Source organism: Anopheles coustani, chromosome X (assembly GCF_943734705.1).
Source record: "Anopheles coustani chromosome X, idAnoCousDA_361_x.2, whole genome shotgun sequence".
Taxonomy (NCBI): domain Eukaryota; kingdom Metazoa; phylum Arthropoda; class Insecta; order Diptera; family Culicidae; genus Anopheles; species Anopheles coustani.
In genome coordinates, this window is record NC_071290.1 from 15,625,401 (window position 1) to 15,640,098 (window position 14,698).

The window sequence follows — 14,698 nt, forward strand, 5'->3', positions numbered from 1 at the left end:
GCCAGAACATGTCAAACCGGCAAATTATCCAGGAACTGAACGAAAATAGGAAACAAATCTACAAATTAACGCTGGCTGTTGTGGGTGTTATTGACAACATGCCTCATAAGCATGAAAATGTTTATGCTGAGCATCACAGCGATTGTCCGGAGATGGAAGTAATTCGACCACCTTTGTTAGACACCCAGGTGTCTACAGAATTCGGATTGCTTGAGCTTGAAGAGGCTTTGTGCAATGAAGATAATTTTTACCACGCCAAACTGTATGTAAGCAGCATAATTAAACGTAATGTGTCCGTAAAGCAGAAGCTTCATGACACAACATATTTGTTGTTCACGGAAGAGTTTCTTACTCAATGTTCTTGGACCGGGTATGGAAAATCGAAGAAGAAAGTGCGTTTCGGCAATAAAACGAACATTCTTCGAATGATGCAAGAAGTAGCAGAGGGCGGCGGATGTAAAATTGATCCAACATTCGTAAGGAAAGTGATTGACTCTAAATTGCGGAATGCAAAGATGCGATTGTTGTCGAAGCACTTGGTAAAGAGTGTTGTTAAAAAACCATTCACCGTCAAACCCGATCAAAACAAGCAGCGCTCTTGATAATTACTTTAGCATAAGTTCACGTCTTAGTTCCTTCTAATTGTGGCACGTCTTAGTTCCTTCTAATTTGCGTGATATTTAGGCCTAATAAATTAATGAAAGCAAATTTTATGAAATGTTTACGTAATTATTCTTTTCCTTACCATACGTATTATTATTCGCCTTTCCATTTCTTGAGACACTATTCTATGTTGAATATGTTGTATAGCTTAGCTTCCACTGCCGGGCAAGAACGGATTGTTTCTGACCAGCTTTCATTCACAAATATCTGAAAAGTGATAAAGATGATAGATTATTAACACTTTGTGATACTTCTTTTTGTACATTGTTACCCACCTGTTTCCGATTATAGATTAGCTCTTCCATCAAGAACAGTTGTACGTAGTCAGCAACAGTTATTGCCAAAGGCTATGGTCAACTTCCTCTGTAGCTCGATGTTTGCTTACGGGTTCTTACAGTTCAAGCTCAGCCTCCGAGCGAATCGTTGTACTTTCACCAAACAACTATTGCATGCAAGCCTCGTAGCGTTCCACCAGCTGTTGTAGCACTGAAGGATTAGTTTTTAGACGATTCTCATTGCTGTGAAACAAGACGAAGGGAAGAATGATTTCAAAAAAAGATTTAAAAAGTGCTCCTAATAATAAAGGTACGCTCGCCGATCTACGAAAACCATTTGGACGCGAATTTTTAAACATTAGAATCAGATTTGTTTAATCAACAACACAACCATCAATAGCTATGAAAATTTTTGACTACAAACCTCAACAATTGGACCGACAATAACAATGCACATTACCTAATGTCGATAAATAGTTGACTTAATCAATCAAAAAATCATCTTCAAACTCGAGCGAGCCACAGCACTAGTTTTACTTGGAAGTTTGTTAGCCTGATCATCCTATTCTATATATGGACGTACCACAAAACATGCGACTTTTTACAGACTAACAAAGCTGCTCTAACGAAGGTTGTCGTTTTTCTCTCGGAATTGCCAAACCGCGTTGCACTAGTAGGTGGACATTGGTACTCACTTGCTTTAGATGATCGATTTGATCGTTCATCGAACACAATGGTACGAAGTCAGCGTCAATTGTTGCTAAAGGCTATGGTCCTTCTCATCAGGAACGATGTATGAAGCGGTGTTTCCATTAGGGGTGCATCAGTTTCGTATAAAAATTATCACCCTGATGGCACCTGGATTGTGTTCTACATTTTACACTTGCCTTTGTAAGGACATTATTAAATTCTATTCTTCTGCAAATATAAACTGTTAATCTGCAAATACAAACAATATGTAAAGGATCCGAAATGCATTTGACCAGCACGCGGTACTTACAAAAATGTTGGTTGCCAGTACGTAAGTAGTAGACGAAAATTTAGACAAGGCTGGATTTGGATGCTGGTCACTGGAAACATCGCAGCAATACGCAGAAAGTTGTCCATCTAAGCGACGTATTTCGTGCAGGTTTGGAGTGGTGTTCATTCAGTTTTCAATTCCTTTATTGGATCGAAAACCACTAACAGTACGTTATGCTGTAAATTAAAATAATAGGTTATCTAAGGTCAAAAGACATAAATTTGGCCATTCATAAAAGTTTTACCTACAATCAGATAAGTAAGCAGGTGGACTTCAGCTTTCTAAACATATTGTTGAGACTAGCACAATGGAATTAGTAGGAAAACAGGTTAGTAAGGAATCAATTCTATTGGTTATTTTGAAATGTATGTAATAAGGGGAAGAATGCTACTGTTTCTAATGGTCTTGTTTGCATGCTCGGATGGTAAAGTGAATGAGTCGGTAAGAATATTGCTACCAACTTACATTTAACTAAATTTAAAGGTATTTCAACGTAATGGGATGATTCAGTTTTATTAACTTCGAATATGTATAACTCGGTAGAAGAAATCCGATGCTGAAACAATTCAGAAACGTTATCAAACTGCATGCCAGATAAAATAAAAGAGTCCGTGTGACATTTCTTAGCGCCCAAAAACTTCACAATACCGTTTTGTTGAGTTAAGAACCATTGATTGGCAACATTTGGCAATAACACGAAGTCGGATGATATAAACAATTGCTTTCCGTTTTGCATCAACTTAGGATATTTTGCAGGATATGCTTTAACTAAACTGTCTATTAACGACATTTCATGGGATCTCGTTATAACTTGCTCTATACATTTTGACCCACATCGAACACTTTGCTTTATATATTGAAGATGATTTTCAAAACAATATGATGAAAAATTATCTAAACTACCAAATTGAAGGACCTCTTGATATATATGTTGGAGGTTATGCACGTTGCTGGTTAGGTTACCTTTTCCATAAAAATGTCCGAAATTTCTTACAAATTCCCTCATTAAGTTTTCTCCTAATGGCCAAAGGGATTGATGGACTTTCGAAGAAAATGTGGTTATACTAATAAAATAACACAAGAAATGGTTGAACTCTTCAGTGTTCATAACATCATGCATAACCACGATACTTATGTAGTGGAGAAAAGTCCTGAACTCAGTTCCTTTCCAAAAAGGGAGCTCTTTTAAGTGTCTCAAAGGGCGGTTTATCTCTAAGGGAAGTCGAGTTTTCGAAAAAAAATCAGATACACTTTTGGTTTGGTCCTTCGTCCACCGCTTAAAACCTACAAACTTATTCTCTATTATACCTCGCAAAATTTTTTTCGTTACTCCTAAATCTATTAAATGCAGGCGATCGCCAACTACAACATCATCTATTAGATTAAAATGATTCAAATCTTCTAAAGGCGTGTGCCAGAGTTGGTGATGTCCTGGATTATCTCTTTCTCTAAACGACCTATCGCTACGAAGTTCGGCATCAACAGAATTAAAAATCATGTTTTTAGCCGGATAATTTCGCTCACCTACTACCAAGCATTTCATGCAACCGTGCTTACCATTGAAGTTTGTGGTAGCTTTAATATATGCACGTGCTGGCGAGTCTGCTATAATAGCACGAATTTTAATTTGTATAACGCGATCCCCGAACAGGATACCATTATCTTGCAAATGATTGGCATCATCCACAAAGGGACGCAGAAATTCTTCAATGTTTTCAGGTTTTTTATCCCCAAAAAATAACCCAATGAGCATTATCGGTGCATCTGGTAGCTCAACAACTTTAATTAAAATCGGCCAAAACTGTTTTGCTGAACTTTTAAATAATGGAAGCCCATCAACAGATACTTGCAATGAGTATCGGGACTTATCTGGGATTGAATCTACAAAATAGTTTCGAAGTACACTTTCAATTCCTTGATACCACATTCTTCCTCCAGTTATTGGTTGAATTGCTAAACTAACATTTGTAGGTGTTTCAAGGAAGGATCGTATATCTCTTGGCAAATTTAAGCCAAATTTTTTTTTCAAAATAGCCAACATCAAATTTCCTTTGGCACGGGAAAGTTTCGCAATGGTAACAAAATATCTGAAGCATTGTTTTACTGAAATTTTATCTATAAAACTGTATTTTTCATCCCATACAGTAGTGAATACATTCGCACCATCATCATTGAAAGCGACATTAGATTGTTGCTCAATGTTTTCGCTTGCATCATCATTTGAACCATGAGAATAAAAAGAAGAATTATATACATCCGAAATATCTACATTAGGAATATCTACACCATGCATAACAATATTGGGATTATTTACATCAGGATTAACTACATTAGGATTATGTATATTGCCGCCACCAAAGTTAGTATCTACCGCTAGCTCATAGTTGGCAACACCCGTGATGGAAATTCGTTCGGCTGTAAATAATAAAGTTATAGATACACATACAGTAATACAAAACGGCAAGTTAAAGATACCACAAGCGAAATTTGTAGGAGTTGTTATCAAATAAACCATCCCTGAAAGAAGCCATATACAAACAGAAACGGGAATGACTTAACACAAACTGATTTTGCAAAGCGATGAATTGGATTGATTATCATCTAGAGTCTAGATTCAAGACAATCCATACAGGAAAAAACAACAACCAGAGAGTATTAACACTTAACACACGAGTTTGTACATTATAATAAAGGAATACATTTTTACATCGTCACTCAAAAGCACTGCATTAAAATATTCTTAAAAACAAAGTAATCCAATAAATGTGTAAACCATTTTGCAAAACCCTAAAACTTGAAAAGCTAAAACTGAGCCAAAACTTATGCTTGAACACACTCGTTGTTTTTTCTACTTACGCGTGCAGAGGTCTGGCCATTGAACACTTGCTGTTGCTGATCGCTCCCACTCTTCTTCGCATACACGGTCTAGCTCGTCCATCATACGACGCCGCTTTCTCGAGCTTGGCATGTTCCACTCCATTTCTACGAAACAAACAAGTTTTGATGTTATTCATAATTTTCATACGATGTTCTCATTTTTACTTACCGTAATATACGTATTAACACTTGCTGTTCGTAATAACGTTATAAACCACTTTATGTACTTGCGTCTGCACTTCGAGATTGGTATGACCAGAATGCGCAAATACACGATCCTGTGGTTTCTCCAAAAACACACACACTCACATATCTCAAATAGGTTTCGTACGTAAGTACGTGCGTACACGCGTATAACGACACAGTAAGCATTTGGCGATAGTTTTGTGATGCATGGTTGCAAAGGATAGAATATACATAGGACGCATTCGCACCTTTTCTCTCCCTAAGAAAACGACCAACGCACACATTCTTATTTCTAATCATAGAGTTAAGGGGGGGAGAAGTACAGATTTTTGGATGCGGGGACCCAAAATCAGGGTGAACTGACATTTGTCGTCAACCGGGTACTTATTTGAAGAAAGGAAATCGAAGCGAGTTTATCTAATATAAACGCATTGCTGAAGTAATTTAGTTTTGCTCAATTCAAATCAACAACTTTTGTGGAAATTCCATAAAGCAGTGAAACTTTGTGGAAAAATCGCAAACGCCAGAACACTGGCACAAACCGATAATTTTCTGAAATTCACAAGCCTGAGTTTTTTTTTAGGAAATGAAAGGAAAGTAAAATGTCTGTGTCATACACAGATATTTTAATACCCTTGAACGAAGGTGCGTACTCGTGCGAACCCTCCATAATATGGTAGATAAAACACCTCGTTTGACATTCACTCAAATAAACAATGCACATCATGCTACAGAGATTTAAAACAAACGTTTAAAAGTGTGAACATTACGGTAAAAAGTTGGTATCGGGTGTGTTGTATTTGAAAATAATGCGTCCTACGTTTTGGTGCCGTTGGTTTAGCGCCGGTGCGTCGCCGGAGAATGAAATCCTACCGCATAGTACCGTTCGCCGGTTGGTGCGAGGCTCAGAATGCAATGAAAACAACAACAAAGCGCAAACCAGCCGAAGATCACTGCCATTGGAACACCAGCGGCCGCGGGATGGGCCAAAGTTGAATGAAATGAACGTGCAGATGCTGTCCCGGTCGCTGCATCGTCAGATATTCGGATGTGGCTCAACCTCGCCGGCGCCGGCAGAATACCCGGGAACTGTGAAATCACTGCGCGATGAGCTTTTACGCCACGGGCTGGATGTTTCCCGGCCCGTAGTGCTGCCGGAAGTAGATCTTACATTACCACCCCTGCGTGGTGCAAATATTGAGGAACATTTTTGGTCGATTGCCGAAGAACAGTGTGAACCTTTTCTTCGTGCGATCGAAACTCTCCCCGAGGAAGTGCCAAATACCCCGACCAACTGGTCTCGTGCGCCCGGTTGGACACGGTACGATGCACAAACAGGCGAATCGAAGTCCGTACCCTTCCCCGACGAGCAGGCGCTGGTGTTCGACGTGGAGGTGTGTGTTCGAGCCGGTCCGGCGCCGACCATGGCTACCGCGTTCGGTACCTCCGGCAGCTGGTATTCGTGGACCAGCCCGCAGCTGACGGGAGAGGCAACCCGGCCGAACGACGGGCATGGTGCACTTTACCAGCTGAGCGATATGATTCCCCTCGAGAGCGATTCCGTGCAGGATGCGCGAAAATCTTCATCACGCGACACATCAGCCTTACGGCCGCGAATCGTGATCGGGCACAATGTTTCATACGATCGAGCAAGAATACGGGAGCAGTATTGGCTGGAACCGACACCGCTGCGCTTTTTGGACACGATGTCGCTACACGTCTGCGTGAGCGGTGTTACAAGCTACCAGCGGGCGATGCTTAAGTCGAAAAAGCTTGAAGAAAGCGGCGAGGAATGGCTTGAGCAAGCGTCACTGAACAACCTAGCCGACGTCTATGCGCTCTACTGCGATGGTGCTACACTCACCGGTAAGTCCCGGCGGAACACTTTCGTAGACGGCACCCTGGAGGACGTGTCGGCCGACTTTAACAATCTCATGGCGTACTGCGCCGACGATGTGCGAGCAACTCGTGCCGTGCTGGCACGCCTCTGGCCACTATTTCGCGAGCGCTTCCCCCACCCGGCCACGCTCGCCGGCATGCTCGAAATGGGCAGCGCCTACCTGCCGGTTAATGACAACTGGACACACTACCTCACCGAGGCCGACCTGAGCTACGAGGATCTGGATCTGGAGGCGAAGCATCTACTCTCACAGCGGGCGGACGCTGCATGCGCCCTAATGCACGATGACGCTTACCGGCGCGACCTATGGCTGTGGGACCAGGACTGGAGCGTGCAGCAGCTGAAGCTGAAGGCGGCGCCGAAGCGTAAGAAAGCAACCAAAAACGAATCGGAGTGTAAGAAGGAGGAGGAAGACGAATGTACTGAGGAGGAGGATCGTCTGGCGAGTAAGTTTGCGCATCTCTACGAAACGGCCAGCAGACTCCCGGCCAGGCGCCCGTTGCTGCCCGGCTATCCAGCCTGGTACCGAGCGCTCTGCTCCAAGCCTGATGTAGTCAATGACGAAGGTAGTCTGTGGCAACCAGGACCGGCGGCCAAGCTCGGCACCGGATTGCAAATTGCACCGAAGCTGCTATCGCTTTGCTGGGAAGGCTATCCGTTGCACTACATCCGTGGGCACGGGTGGGGTTTCCTGGTGCCGTACCGGTACGAGCGCGATCCCGAGCAGGAACCCGGGGAACCCCGGGTGCCGCTCGAGGAACTCGTCGCAGCCTGCCCCGTGATGGATTCGCGCCATCCGGGTGCGTCACACAACGAAAGCACCGAAGCCCTGCAGCATCTATGGAAGAACGTCGAAGCGACAATCAGCCGCAAAGAGTACTACGACCGGCGCAAAACGAAATCGGTGCCAAGGCCAGAGCTCGGGTCGGGTGTATGGTGCAACGTGGAGCTGGGCGGCTGTTGCTATTTTTTCCAGCTCCCCCACAAGGACGGTGCCGGCCATCGCGTTGGCAATCCACTCTCGAAGGACTTCCTCGCCAAATTCTCGGAGAACGTACTGGCGGGTGATGGGCGAGCGGCCGAACGGGTCGTCGAGATAGCCCGCATGCTCTCCTATTGGCGCAACAACCGCGATCGCATCCGGGGTCAGCTGGTGGTTTGGGAACGGTTGGCGAAGGGCGGCAAACAGTCGTCGTACGGTGCGATCGTGCCGCAGGTGGTCGTGTGCGGAACGCTTACCCGGCGCGCAATGGAACCCACGTGGATGACGGCCAGCAATGCGCAGCGGGAGCGCGTCGGATCGGAGCTGCGCGCGATGGTCCAGGCTCCGGCCGGGTATCGCATCGTCGGCGCGGATGTAGACAGCCAGGAGCTGTGGATCGCATCCGTGCTGGGCGATGCGGATGTTGCGAGCGAGCTGTCCGGGAACCTGCACGGTGCGACCCCGTTCGGTTGGATGACGCTGAGCGGCACCAAGGCCACCCGCACCGACATGCACAGCGTGACCGCGGCCGCCGTCGGCATCTCGCGCGACCACGCCAAGGTGATCAACTACGCGCGCATCTACGGTGCTGGTGTGCAGTTCGCCGAGCGGCTCCTCAAGCAGTTCAATCCGACCTTCAGCGAGGCGGAGGCGCGCTCCAAAGCTACCAAAATGTTCGCCCTCACCAAGGGCCGCAAGGTGTACCGGATGCGGGAGGAGGTACGCGAGCAGTACCCCGATGCCCCGCCCCACTCATCGCCGTACGAAGCGCTCCGGCTGGCTCGGGCCTACAATCGTCCCGTCGGCGAACTGTTCCATCCACCGCGCTGGGTCGGCGGCACGGAAAGTGCCATGTTCAACCGGTTGGAGCAGATCGCCGGAAGCGAAGCACCGGTAACACCATTTCTGGATGGCCGCCTAAGCCGCGCACTCGAGCCACCTGGCGGTCGATCGGCCGACGATCGGTTTCTTCCGACGCGCATCAACTGGGTGGTGCAGAGCGGAGCCGTCGACTTCCTGCACCTGATGCTCGTCTGCATGCGCTGGTTGATGGGGGCGGACGGGCGCACGCGGCTACGTTTCTGCATGAGCTTTCACGACGAGGTGCGCTACCTGGTGCCGGAGCGGTACGCACACCATGCCGCCCTCGCCATGCACGTCACGAACCTGCTCACCCGTGCCTTCTGCGCGCATCGGTAAGCCACGCGCCAATAACCAATTCTCTCTTCCAGTTCAACTTACAACATACCCTTTGCGTTTGTCATAAGAAAACTAACAACAACATAAGACTATACAACAACACAACACGAAGACATGTCACGTATTTTTGTTGATACTTAATTTGCTGGTTGCAGATATCTTATCTTATTTACAATACTTGTTTTCGTTTTACCAACCTTAACCATGTCTTTAAACGTAGGCAGAGTCGCATAACACCGAGGACACTGCTCGCAGTTAGCAGCATTTAGAATTTAAAATCTGATTGGTTTGATATTTTGTTCAAACAATTCCACTGTCAATTTGCCTGGCACAATGGTTGTTTTCAACTTCAATTTCTATCAATCACCCGTAAAAGAAACAATACTACAACTGCAGAGAATTTGCTAAATTTAATCCGATTTATAGACTAAAGTAATGTGAGGCAACATGGACTCCTAATGCGAAAGTCAATAATTTCTCGTAGTTCCATTGAAGAAATACAACCTAAGTTTCTATGTATGTCAGGACTCTCGCATCTTGTCTATTACTAAAAAATATTAAAACAACATAGACAAGTCCCATGAACCTTTGAAAATAGTGGTACAAAAAGCTCCATTTATAACAATTCATTAGGCTTATTAAAAGAATTTTGATGTATTTTGAGTATTTATAATTTCAATTCTAACATATTTAAATAGTTTTGTTTCCTACAGCAAATGCAAAATTCTTCTCGCAGTGATTTTTTCATTCCTTGATTCAGTATAAAATGTCGATATTTGTTCATTTAGATAGTGAACACACAATATATACAGCCTTGAGTTGGTAAAGTATGGCCATTAACAACAATTTAATTCGGTAGTTAAACTCTCAATGCATGTTGCGACTAACACTTTAATAACGAAATCTTACACGGTTTCAGACTAAATTTGTTTTATTCTGCTTTTTGTGTAAAATTATAACGTAAAGGTGTGAAATTTACATAAGCTAATGAACGTGCTCCTTTAGTTCATATATTTTGAAATACTTTTGCAAATGCTTTCGACCGAAGCAGGAATCACGAACCTACCCTAACATTATTGTTTTTGTTTTATTTTCCAGCGTCGGCTTCCGGGACCTGCCGCAATCGGTTGCCTTCTTCTCGACAGTCGAGGTCGATCGGGTGCTGCGCAAGGAGGCCCAGCACGACTGCCGGACGCCCTCCAACCCGCACGGACTGACCGCTGGCTACGGCATCCCGGACGGCGAGTCGCTCGACATCCACCAGACGCTAGCCCGGCTCGGTCCGAAGCGGAGCGACATGAGCCGCTGGGCCTGGCACCGCGGCACCGGCACTGAGACCCCGGCCAACCCAGTTGCTGGTAGCTGAGAGCCTGGTGGAGCACAACCCTGCCTTACAATTTAGCTGCATGACGACGTGCTTTCTTCCCGCGAATGCACATGCGAATGTTCGATGTCTTTTTCACCTTCCCTATTGCTCGTGGCGGTGAGAATTGTGACCAGCTGTTGCCGAATGGGGACGCAATGCCCGACTCTACTATTTACATTTGCAGACCCTCCCGGTTAGCGAATGAGTAATAGTGTTGCTGAATAAATAATAATTCATCGAAAAACGGATGGCCGACGACTCTAGGACTTGGGATTTTAATGCTGAATGTTTTATGGCGCAACGTTGTTTGCGGGGAGCGGCCTAACGCTAATGAGTATTTATTTTCTGCATACATTGAGCAGGCAGGTCAGGTCGATTGGTGCTGGGTTTAGAAAGCGCTCGGTTCGGATTGTTCAGTCCACCCCACGCGATGGCCGCCAGCCGGCTGCTTTGTCCGGAGCAGCTGGTGTTGGTCCAGCTGCTGCTGATACAATACGGCACTGTTGTACGCACCTGCAATCAACCGGTGAGCATGCTCTTTCTAGACACTTGGATCGAACAGCAGCAGCAACAACCAACTAGTTCCCTGTGGTGGGATGAACGAATTGACGCTATTTTCGCTCACGTCGACCGTATCGACGTGGTGAACGGCGAGCACAGCCCAGGTCGGTTGGATAGGGAGTCGCTGCGCCTCCGCACGGTCCGCTGGTACAGTGCCAGCCCGGGTGGACTCTGCCCTCCCTCGGGCCCTCCGGACGAATGCCATCCAGTGGACGACCTCGAACACTTTCGCGCACGCTGGTCTGCGAACGACTATGGCGGGTATATCATTTACGGTCACCTCGAGGCCAACGCCCTGCTGGCCTACTACGCGTGCCTGTTCGATCCGTCCGGGACGTACCTTCTCACGGTGGACCAGCAGCTGCAGCCGGACGATCGACCGCCCCTGCTCGCCCGGCTCCGGCAGATCTGGTCCGAGCGCGGTGCCTTCCGAGTGTTCGTTCGCCTACGCGACGGAGAACTCCTCACCTTCAACCCCTTTCAACCACCGGCTACTTCGACCGTTGGATATGGCGCACTGGTGTCGATTGCCTCCGGAGACCCGCTGCCCAGCGTACCGGCGAACGATTTCCACGGATACCCACTGCGGATCGAAGTGTTTCGATCGGTGTACAGCAATCCGATCGTGGACGAGTTGCGTCAACAGCGATCCTCGGCCAGCAGTCCCACACCTGTGGACTACCGCGGCGCAGACATAACGACCCGTGACGTGCTTCAGCAGGCGCTCAACTTCACCGGTAAGCGCATGTTCGATTCCACACAAACAAAGGCTTACAGCACTTGCCGTATGATTTTACCTCGGAGTAGTTTGCCTATCTCTCAATCTGCACCAACTTTTCATCTCTCGTGACGAAAGATAAACAACACTTTCACGACCAACGGTGAACACAGCAGACCCAATCCCAACTATAATATATGATCCTAGTCCTTTGTAATAGATCTCGAGTAGTTTGAGAAACCGATGAAGTCAATTGTGGTTTGTTATGTTTTTGTGAATGTATGCCCTTCTCTGGACAGTTTTACCTTCACGTTTGCTTATTTTCACATCTTCTTACAATTCTAACCTAAATTCGCCATTGTTTTATGGCCTGGTATCAATGTAAGGAACTGTTTTACCCTGGATAACACTTAAAATGATTTGTTCTCTCAACGGATCGTTAGTTTCAGAAGTAGTTCAATCGTGTGCTTTTCAAGTTCATTGTAAATATTAGTATCCATCTGACTAGGTGGCTGGTACGAGCTTATTTTCATTGTTAATTTTTTCACTTCAGCTGAGAATAATATTGGAAGTACTTCATTAAACATTTGTATTTAATGTCAGTTCTGTAGGAAATGTTTTGAACCATTGGTATCGATACTGTCCAACCACAAAACAATGTTAGCCAGCTTGTAATTGTTGATAATCACAGTAGGCTGTTGCCAAGGAGAGTTCAACGCAGTAAGTTATAGCAATCAGTGCAATTTTCTTACTATTCTAGTAAGTCAGTGCTATGTAATGGGAAAAGCTGTTGGTAATGTTGTCCGTGTTGCATGATTGTGGGCAAAGTTAAAGTACCAACCATCTGCAGCAACTTTGCCCAAATAGCCAACCCAAGCCTAAATTCTCAACATAAACAACGTCTTGAAGCAGAAATATTTTAACAACTACAATATAATTGGAATAAATGATTAATTTCAAATGAAATTATTTTATAACAATTATTATAACATTATTTACAATACAACAAATACGTTAAAAAGGTACTAAGTTCAACGACCTTGTTGTCTCTCACCATCAGCCATGCACGTGCCGGCCGACAAGGATCTGTTCGGCGACCGGCAGCCGAATGGGAGTTTCTCCGGCGCGCTCGGAAGGCTGGTGCGGCGCGAGGTCGACATCGTGTTCACCGGTTTCTTCATCAAGGACTACTTCACGCGCGACGTGGAGTTCACCGCCAGCGTGTACTCGGACGCCGTCTGCTGCCTGGTGCGCAAGGCGAGCCGCATCCCGGAAGCGCTGCTGCCTCTGTACATCTTCCCGGGCGACATCTGGGCGCTGCTCGGCTTGCTCGGTGTGCTGTGTGCGCTGGTGTGGGGCCTGCTGCGCCGGGCCATCCGCGCCCTGTACGCGCAACGCCGCCAGTCGCTGTGGTCACGCCGGCACCGGCTCGCCGTGCTGTTCAACCTGGATCGGAGCATGCGCCGGGCGACGGCCAGCCGGCAGGCCGTGCAGCTGCTGATCGACGCGTTTGTGCTGCTGTTGAGCGCGCCGTACCAGCGCTTCACCCGGTCCGGCGTCGAGCGGCTGTTCCTCGCCGGCCTGCTGCTGGTCAGCCTGATCTTCGTGTCGCTGTACCAGTCGGGCCTGTCGGCGGTGTTCGTCAACCCGCTCTACTACCCGGACGTCGGCACGCTGCAGCAGCTGGAGGCGAGCGGGATGGCGATCCCGGTCAAGTACCGGGGCTTCATCGACGACGTCTTTCCGGTCAACTACAGCCGGCTGATGACGGCACTGCGCGCCCGGATGCAGTACCTGCGCGTGCCGGAGTCGATGCTGACGCGCGTCGCCCGCCTCGGCACCGTCGCCACCGTCACGCGCCGCTCCACGCTCGCCCTCGACAACGCCATCTACATGACCACGCGCCAGCTGCACCTCGTGCCGGAGTGTCCGCGCACGTACAACCTCGCCTACGTCACGCCGCGCCGGTCCGCCCTCGGCGAGCGCCTCAACCGGGTGCTGCTGCGGCTGGCCGGGGGCGGCCTGGTCGACCACTGGATCGAGGAGATGCGCTACGAGTGGACGCTACGCGACCGCCCCGTCGTCCAGCGCATGGTACAGTCCGACTTCAAGGTGCTGACCGTGCTGGACATGCAGTTTGCCTTCTACGTGCTGGCGATCGGGCTCGCCCTAAGCGCCGGCGCCATCGCCCTCGAGCTACTGTTCTACTCCCGCTCCCGTCGATCCGTCCCCCGGGCGCTCGTTGACGCCGTGCGAATGTTTCAACGCTAGCCTCTGCTCTAGCGACCCGTCTCTGAACGTACAACAACTACTCGAGTACAAAGGAAGGGCAAGCTGGAGATAATAGAAACGATAAAATAGGAAACAAAGCGATACTGTACGAGAGGATTATGGGAGCCCTAAGCGGTCAATACTATAGCGTAAAATATGACAAAAAAATAGAACGAATTTGGAATACTTTTCGACAAATTCATTGTTAACTACTACTTTTTTCCTACAAACAATAAGTTTTCTGCTGAGTCATCGATGGTTGGTTTTATCAATTGGTTGGTAAAAAATTCTTATTCAACAAATAGAATTTAGATAAATTTTGTGGTACTAACAGAATATGTCAGAAACGCATTGATCAATATCAGATAGATTAAAATGTTTATGTTTTTTAACGCATTATTTTAGGCCTATACTTGATGTACCACAAACTTGTTGTTTTCATGCAACAACATACTTGTTTCCAATTGATTTGATATAAAACATTTTTTCTTTCGTTATTCTTAAACTCTGATTAATTACCAGAGGCGGATTAATTGTTCCAGAGGCCCCAAGCAGCTACAAGTTGTAGGTCCCAAAAACATACATTACACTCAACATTCAACTTTATATTTCAAAATTTCAACTACACTGCAATCTAAAATTTTCCTCAATATTATCCTAAGTTTTCAATGCCAAAAG

General features: G+C 46.7%; 3 protein-coding genes across 3 annotated transcripts; 2 read left to right on the forward strand and 1 right to left on the reverse strand.

The window, feature by feature from the left end:
• Nucleotides 1-2,305: 2,305 nt before the first annotated feature.
• On the reverse strand, nt 2,306-4,939 carry LOC131269354 (uncharacterized). The gene is made up of 2 exons (XM_058271705.1): nt 4,903-4,939; nt 2,306-3,171 (listed from the first exon to the last, which is right to left on the reverse strand). The coding sequence occupies exons 1-2, from the start codon at nt 4,937-4,939 to the stop codon at nt 2,306-2,308; spliced, it is 903 nt and encodes a 300-aa protein (XP_058127688.1).
• An 892-nt stretch (nt 4,940-5,831) lies between these two features.
• On the forward strand, nt 5,832-11,011 carry LOC131269355 (DNA polymerase subunit gamma-1, mitochondrial). The gene is made up of 2 exons (XM_058271706.1): nt 5,832-9,100; nt 10,203-11,011. Exons 1-2 carry the CDS (start codon nt 5,832-5,834, stop codon nt 10,468-10,470), a joined length of 3,537 nt encoding a protein of 1,178 aa, XP_058127689.1. The 3' UTR covers nt 10,471-11,011.
• LOC131269356 (uncharacterized) lies at nt 10,901-14,150 on the forward strand. The gene is made up of 2 exons (XM_058271707.1): nt 10,901-11,768; nt 12,810-14,150. Exons 1-2 carry the CDS (start codon nt 10,901-10,903, stop codon nt 14,018-14,020), a joined length of 2,079 nt encoding a protein of 692 aa, XP_058127690.1. The 3' UTR covers nt 14,021-14,150.
• The last annotated feature ends 548 nt before the right edge of the window (nt 14,151-14,698 follow it).